At 38.7% G+C, this 8,861-nt stretch overlaps 1 protein-coding gene across 1 annotated transcript in view; it reads right to left on the reverse strand.

Annotated features, from left to right (window-relative positions):
• Window positions 1-3,492, reverse strand: part of fgl1b (fibrinogen like 1B) — a 38,643-nt gene extending 35,151 nt beyond the window's left edge. The window contains exons 1-2 of the mRNA XM_028799252.2: window positions 3,417-3,492; window positions 1,001-1,220 (exon numbers count right to left, since the gene is read on the reverse strand). Coding sequence (XP_028655085.2) covers window positions 1,001-1,220; window positions 3,417-3,485 — 289 coding nt within the window. The 5' untranslated portion in view covers window positions 3,486-3,492. The remainder of the gene's footprint in view (window positions 1-1,000; window positions 1,221-3,416) is intronic.
• Between the last annotated feature and the right edge of the window lie 5,369 nt (window positions 3,493-8,861).

The following is an 8,861-nucleotide window of genomic DNA, read 5'->3' on the forward strand; positions in this document are numbered from 1 at the left end:
TCCTGAATATCTACGGAAGCGTCTAACTAACAATGTATCCGAAAGTAAAAACTTTATGGACTGCATTAGATCCTACAATAGTTCATTTGCTTTTGCATCTACCGGGGTAAATAATCAGGCCACCAGCTGGCAATGGCCCATACTGCTTTCGCGTATGTGGACAAATATTACATCGGATTGGAACAGTGCACCCTGAACCAAATCACGAGCGCAAATATGCACAAATCTACGGGTTAGATCCAGATGTCGCAATCTATCAACGAATGACCCTTCCTGAAAACAAGCAATACACAGAGCTGATAATGAAAAACGTCGCTGAAGTCATAAACAGTCACCCATTAGCTAAGTCTACACAAGTACATACAGGATCAAATTCTAACAATACTGTTTTGATTCCTAGAGTTGACCTTACAAGTTCTGACCTGGAATTACCTTTTACACTTTAACGACTCCAATTTCCCATTAAACCTGCATTTGTAATGACAATCAACAAATCCCAAGGACAAACCATGGACAGAGTTGGCATATACCTCTCTGAGCCTGTACTTGGACATGGCCAACTTTAAGTAGCCTTCTCAAGAGTTTGGCGTTCATCTGACATTAAAGTTAAAGTTGTAGATACTCCATACCAAGGAAAACTCATTCAAGGACAACACACCATCTTTACTACAAATGTTGTGTATAAAGAAATATTCCAATAAATCTTTCTAATGTGCCATGCTATGGGCTCTTTACTTCCTTTGTTCGTCATCTACACTCCAATATATCTCATACATACATCAATGTATTTCGGGTTACCCGACACCAGGGGTTGGCGAGCGAAGCGAGCAGGGGGCAGAGCCCCCTGGTACAGTAATAGTGTGGATGTTGCCTTAATGTAATTCTATGCAAAGTTCCTCTCACGTCCATTAATTCTTTAATAGAAAAGTTGACAATAAAATTTCCCCATTATGAACTGTCTGATCTAATGCGTCAATAAGTGACAAATTTCAGTACTTACCATGATCATAAACTATTAGGTTCCCACTGGTCGATGGAAATGAAGACTTGTACTGAGAATTTTCCTTCTTGAGGTTTTTAGAGTAAACGAGACTGTTCTCCCAGTTGTAGCTATTGTCTTTCAGATCTTTCAACTGCCACTGACCCAAGGCATACTGGTTCTCCAGGTTTTTAATGACATTCCGGAGTTCAGAGACTTCTAACCAACAAGATTCATTCTCCTGTTTTTGGAAGACATTTTTGTATGAGACATAAATCCAGTTGAAAGATCTACAAAGACACATCTATTGCTGTCTAAAGCGTGAATCTACACTGATTAAGGAAGCAATTGGTACATCTCAGAATTTCATCCTGAAAGCATTTTTGATGTTTTTCTCTTGCTTTTACAGGTACAGATTAGCACACATACAGTATCACGTGGACATTTTCAGTCACTGGTTAATTCTTTTCCTCTATATTTTGCTTCCTGGTGTCCATAACATAAGAACTAGAAAAGAAAGGACAGAGCAGGCTCTTTTTTCTTAGGAAACCATATTCCTTTATTGTGGGAAGTGATATCTTTCACTTCTTCTACAACTCTGTGATGGCTAGTGCAATTTTCTATGCTGTAGTGAGCTAGGCTGGTAAAATCACTTCAAGAGAGACCCACAAGATGATCAAATTAATGAAAAGGGCAGGCTCACTTATGGGACACACCCTGGACCTCCTGGAGGTAGTAGCTGGAGAGAGAATGAAAACAAAACTGAGAGCCCTTATGAACAATGCTGCACATCCTCTCCCTGACATACTAACACTGACAACCTTCAGCCAATGCATTATTCCAATAGACTCTAGCTGCGGACCCCCAGAGCTCCACTCCATTGAGGAGGTTGCCGCTTTATATTATTCATCAGTGATAACGCTTAGTTACACTATGGTTAAGATTAGGGATGGGTGAGGGTTATCTGACTCAAGTCTAGTAAATCAAGTGACAAAAACCTGCAATCTGTTTAGCTGTCCAGCGGAGAATCTGAATTGTGGAGCTGTGAAGGTCTGCAGCTGGACCCATCTCAACAATTCAGCAAAAGTGTGTTATGAAATGCTACTAGAGCTCCTTTAAAACCAACAGAAATATGGCCGTATAATGTTTCACTTGGACTGAGTCTGTCAAGACAGAAGTTTTCTTTGTTTTTAATTTTCTTCCCTTTTAGTCATTCTGGTGTGTGTTCAGGCCATATTGTGTGTGTGTGTATGTAAATATATATTTATTATCTATCTATTTATGTATTTATTTATTTAAAGAGCTTCTGCAGAAAGCCAAATTTTCCCCTGGGGACAAATAAAGTTCTCCCTATCTGTCTATGATTGTACCTGGTCTGTATTATGCAGATCTGCATTATGAATGCATTGTAACATGTTTGTCTTTATTTGCCTAAGGACTTGTCCTTTTATTGTGGCTGACCAAGGTGAGTTGATATTTAGACGTACAACCACCCTGGAAATATTAGAGGTGTGAAAATCATTTTGAACCTCAACTTTAAAGGGTTATTCTGTGGCACTGATACTATAAGTAGCCAAAATTATCCTCTTTGTACAAAAATATCTGAATTACAAGTGCCTAGCATTTGTGATTTATAGTGTATGCTTCATGTTCAAGTAACAAGTCAACATGGATGCTGAAAACGGCACAATTAAACTTCATGCAATTATTGAATTGCTAGCCTTAGATAGATAGATAGATAGATAGATAGATAGATAGATAGATAGATAGATAGATAGATAGATAGATAGATAGATAGATAGATAGATAGATAGATAGATAGATAGATAGGAAAGGCACTATATGATAGATAGATAGATAGATAGATAGATAGATAGATAGATAGATAGATAGATAGATAGATAGATAGATAGATAGATAGATAGATAGATAGATAGATAGATAGATAGATAGATAGATAGATAGATAGATACTTCATTAATCCCAAGGGGAAAGTCACAAAAGATGACTATATGGCTTTGGAGATTCATTCTTGCCAGCCAACAAGCATCGGGCCAAGCAGTTTCATATGTCGATGATAGCATAATATTTGATTTTGCAATATTTCGTCATCATTTTCTCATTGGATCTGTATGGGTCTTCCTCTGGGTACTCTTGTTATGTTATGTTATTTGCAGATTTTAAACTGGGCTCATGTGGATTTGTATATGAGACCCTGTGATGGACTTTGCACACCTGACCAGTGTTACACCCAAGTTCTGCTGGGAATGGCTCTAGCAACCATGATCCTGAATTAGATTAAATGTGAATGAACAATGTATGTGTAGGAGTTATTTACTGTATTATCAGATTTCTGTACAAAAATAGAGTTGATCTGAAGGAAAAATGCAGGTGAAACTAATAAAAGACAAAAAGAAATTTCAAAGAAGCCACTTACTGGTAGCCTGTGTAGGGTCTGAACCTGAGGCACAAACAGGATGAGAAGAATCAATGCCTTGTCAGCCATGATATGCCAACCTAAAAGATAAATCCATTTCACAGTAAACTGGATGGCCGTTTGAGGTAAATATTGCAAATAAGTATTCTTAATCTGTAAACTGTGCTTTTATATTCAGTTAAACATGTCATATTCCATATCACTGGAAATAAAGGAAATATAATTAAAAGAATGCAGCATCCAAAAATCAATGAATTAACTATTTAGTAGGTAGTTTGTAGAGACAACAGAGGAAAATGTCTAATCTCATGTTTTCATGGAGAATGTTTCTGATAGGAACAGACCGAATAATGACCAATGCTGGACAGTAGCAAACAACATCAAAAAGTGCATAAAATCTCACGTTACTCATGTCACATAATCAAGTCATCCAGTCACATGGTCTGTAATGGACAACTGGCTGCCCAAACTGGCCAGGACACCCAAGAGAAGGAAGAATGGAGGAAGGCACTTCTTTAGGGAACTGCCTCCCTAGAATGCTAGATGTCAGCTCCCCTGTGTTGCAGAGACGCCCTGGATTCCCCTCAGCCCTGTTGGGTATTATGGGTGCCACCAGGGGGCGCTGTAAAGACTGAGGAGCCATGTGGCATGAGGTTTCCGCCTTACCCTGAAGTGCTTACAGACCATGTGGGCAGAAGATCAGAAGCACTTCCGGGTTGGCTATTATAAGAGGACTTGCTGGCCTTACAGGAGTAAGCCAGAGTCGGGTGGAAGGTGGACAAAGCTTGCTGGGAGGAGCAGAGTAGGAAGGCAAAGACCAAGAGACAGAGAGAGAGAAAGAGAAAAAAAGAAAGATGAATACCTGTGTGCTATACTATTCTTGTACTTGTGGCTGTGGTGGTGGGAAACACTTTCAGAAGAGTTTTCCACACAATAAAGAGACTCTTTGGTGGTTTTAATTTGTGCCCTGTGTCTGTTTGGGGTTTGGGGAGCTGGAGCATCCCTTGGTGTTGGCATCTCATAATTTTTCAAAACACATGTATTATTTGATAAATATTGTCCAATAAATAAATCTGGAAAATGAAAGTAGTCCACAAACAATAGGCCTCTTTACAAAGGATTGTGCTTTTGAATTGAAGACAGAACTCTTGACCGAGGCACAATGGTGCAATGGTAGTGTTGCTGCCTTGCAGTAAAGAGGCCAGGGTTCATGTCCTAGGTCCTCCCTGTGTGGAGTTTGCATGTTCTCCCTGTGTCAGTGTGGATTTCCTCCCACAGCCCAAATACATGCAGATTAGGTGGGTTGGCAATACTAAATTGGTTGTTGTGTGTTCACCCTGCATTGGTCTGGTGCCCTGTCTTAGGTTTGTTCTTGTTGAACCCCATACTGGCTGGGATGGGCTCTGGCACCCCTTGTTTCCCTCCTGAGGACTAAGTGGGTTAGAAAATATATGACTGACTGTTGATCAATGATTGAGGGCAGAGGTGGGTCATTAATTCAAAAGCACGATCTTATGTGGCTTCCTGTTTGTGGAATACTCTCATTCTACAGAGTGATTTATTTGACATTTTAGATAGGAGTAAAGTTTTGCAAGTTTTGAGCTTATGACTGGATGACTTAGACGTGTGGATTATATAACACCAATACTGTGAGATTTTTTTGTGGACTTTTTGATATTGTTCGCCGTTGTCCCGTGTTGGTCACCATTGGTCCATATTCTATCAGAAACTTTGTTATGTCTGTTTCCCACGAAAACACAAGATTCAAATTTTTTCTCAGCCATCACTATGGACTACATGGAGTAAGTCACGTATAAAAAATACATGTTTTTTTTGTGTATTCTGTTAAATTATCTATAATACATTAACCTTACAAATGTCTTGGTCATAGCTTACCTGGAAGAATAAGAATATGTTATCTAAAGTGAGCTAATTCCACAGCATTTTTCAATGGCTTTAAGCAAACCTAATGATAGGCACATTAGATATAGTACCTTAGACTTTTTTCCGATTTCTTGTTCTGTATTTCTGCTGTGGTCGAAATTTAACATCTTATTAAAGAAAGAAACGTCCTATAACAGGACAATTCATTAACCAGGTAGGAGAAAAGCTGTTCGTTGTATCTTTTTGTTACTCCTCGGCAAAATGCCTTGGAGGGAGCATTCTTCAAAAGCAGTCTGTTACAGCCCGGTCAGAATGATCAGAAAAACAAAGAATAGAATTTTATAAACTACTGAATTTACATACAGTGTCAATCAATACATACATTTTACTCTGGTTCGTTGGTCTACACCCAAATGATTTATACAAAATAAAAGTATGTTAAAGTCTATTCTGGTTCTTCTTATACCTTTCACTTGCGCCACCACCCTTGAAATTTCTGTGCATATAACAACTGTCCATTCTCGTTGTTCATAGGACATCTGTTGATTTCTTAGTCATCCTTCAGTACATTTTATATATTGCATCAACCTTTCTTCTGGTACATTCTTTATTTACTTGACCATCTCAGCATTTGTCCTAAACCAAACCTTATATTTCAGTGTACATTTTGTTGTTCACTTGACCTTTATTTGGTTTCCCACATTTATTAACTCTTTATGCTGTTTCTTTAAGATGAATGCTATGTTACCCTAAAATTATTCTTCCACACTGCTAAACTGTTGTTTTTATTCACTAGAATCTGAAAATTCTGTGGCATTATTTGTGTTTATATGTTCATTATAAATTATATTCAAAAGTGAACATGGGAAAAGTGCCATATAAATAACACGTAAAATGATCATTATTACTCATAGAGACATTGGTGTACCATCAAAAAAATCCTTTTTCTACCTGACCATTCACTTTCCTTCTAATGTAGGGGTTCCCAACCTTTTTTGCCCCATTTACCCTGTGGCAGCTTTCAAAAGTAAATTTACATCTGTCCTGTTTTGTCCAATAATATGAGTTGTCACACATGTGTGCCTTGGGGACAGCTTAAAGGCTCTGGTGGTGGTAAATGTTTGCTGATTAACAGGGTGGCACTGTATTTAAACACTTCTTCTCTTCCTTCCCTTGCATACCGGATGACTGACAACCTTGACACATCTGACGTCATTTCAGGTGTCTGTCCACTTGGACCTGCCTCTTCCTGTCTGGCCTGCATTTAACCGCAAGTGCCACCATCTTTAATTGTCTAATCTGAGACTTCCGAACTTAAGAGATGTTTTTTGCTGAAAAGCTTCATTATATTTTTGCCTTTACAATATACCAGGTCTAAGTGTAGCCCCAAATCTTTGTCTTTATCTTGAGAAGATACTAGTAAATCAGAACTAAATAGAGTGAGTCAATCACAACACATTAATCAATGAGATGCTTGTTCTTGCTTTTCACCTACGATTTTGGATATTCTTGGTGCAGTTGTTGAAAGAGAAAGTCTCATGTTATCTTTGGAAACTAATCAAGATCTCCATGACTTCAGCTTATTTAAGCAATTTTACCTTGAGTAGGTGAAATTTTCCCCCTGGAGGTTGGAAACCCCTGTTCTAATGCCATATTTATTATCTATTTTCTTCCTGCCATTGCTGTTTCCCCTTTTTGCTTCTTTGCTATATCTTGGCACTATGCTCACTTATTTTTCTTACTGGTGCTCCGTATATTATTTCCTCCATAATATTAAAGTTTGAGCTGTTCTTTTGGGTTGACAGGCTTAAAGGGCCAGAGGCCTCATGTATAATGCCGTGCGTAGAATTCACACTATAACATGGTGTACGGACAAAAGCGGAAATATTCGTACACACAAAAAAATCCAGATGCATAAATAAGTTTTGAAGAATCTGCGTTCTAAGCTTACAGATGGCTTAACGTCTTTTACAGAGCTGATTGTGTGGCAATTGGTTACTTGGAGAAAGAAAAGCAAGGACAGGAATTGGGGGTTAGTACGTTAAAAAAAAAACAGTACTGGTGCAATAAATTATTTCATCGAAGGTCGCACACGGCGCAGCAAGCATCTTGCATGAAGCAGGAACAATCACTGCGACACCGTGTTCCCATGTTTAATAACATGCTTTAACTCCTGTTATCATGAAAATGATATCAAGTATACATCTCAGTATTTTAATTATTCAGAGAGCTGTAATATCACAAATGTAATGGATTCTGTGTCCTGTCGGAGGAAGAGAAAGCCCGTTTAAGAAGCACATAGTGATTCACACACATAGAGCACATAAAAGATCAAATTCAAAACAAAGCATTTGAGAAACTAGTAAATTAAATGATTTTAAGATGAAGTTTATGATGTTCTACTTTAATGACAAAATAAACTACGTGATTAAAGTGGAAATTTTGAGATTAAAGTTGACATTTTGTGCTTTTCCCCACTGTGTGCCTATTTTTTTTCTCTATACACTAATAAGCTTTTATATGACACTCAGATGGTGGACTACGACTCGGCTTTTCACAGCGACTTTGATATCTGACAACTTCTTTGTTATTTCGGGCACTGTGCGACTTTGTGAACTTGAGCTTTCGAGTTTCTCCAACACGCTATGTCACTCAATCAGCTTCCTTTTCTTGTTTATACTACTGTTTAATCCAACAAATAGTACTTTTTTCTTTGCCTCCACTTGGTATTCGCTGAAATTCTTATATTTTCCCCCCGTGCTTTTTCCATTGTCTTTTCACAGAAGGCTGAGCTTAAGGGCTATTTATATTGATTTGCATATTCAAAGAGGCGTAATTCTGGGAGGAGATGGGACGGGACAGCAGGCACTTGCACGTGCGTTACTTTTCACGCTGATCAGGATTTATGTAGCGGAAGAACATGGAAGTTTGCGTACGCACAGATTCCTGCATCTGGATTTTTCTGTGTATACGCACATTCCCGTTTTTGTGCTTTCGCCATGTTATAGTGTGAGTTCTACGCACGGTGTTATACATGAGGCCCCTGGTGTTTCTTCATATTGAGAGTTCATAGCGACAGTTTCCAAATGCAAATTCCACACTTGGGATCAACTCCAGACCTTCTACCTGCTTAATAGTTAATGAAATAATAAGGGACCTGCTCCCACCTGGCCATGGAACAGCTTGTCAGTCAAATGTTCAAATACTTTTGAGACCCTGAAAAAGAAGGAACCAGATCTGAAAATCACAAACTCAGCTCTCTCTGACTGTGACCACGAGAAACAAAAAGCATACCAGAAAACATGAAGGATCAATATGCCTGACTATAAAACACACCTGGGTTTAATGTTTTCTCTGGATGACATGCGAGGTTAATGTATAACCGGAGCTGCTAACCATTCTGCATAAAGGAGTGGTGTCTCAGTGCATGACACAGTTTACTTTTAAATGTTCATTAACCTGTGTTGGCTGGGATTGGCTCCAGCAGACCCCCGTGACCCTGTAGTTAGAATATAGCGGGTTGGATAATGGATGGATGGATGGATGGATGAAGTCAAGGCA

Source organism: Erpetoichthys calabaricus, chromosome 4 (assembly GCF_900747795.2).
Source record: "Erpetoichthys calabaricus chromosome 4, fErpCal1.3, whole genome shotgun sequence".
In the NCBI taxonomy this organism is placed as follows: domain Eukaryota; kingdom Metazoa; phylum Chordata; class Cladistia; order Polypteriformes; family Polypteridae; genus Erpetoichthys; species Erpetoichthys calabaricus.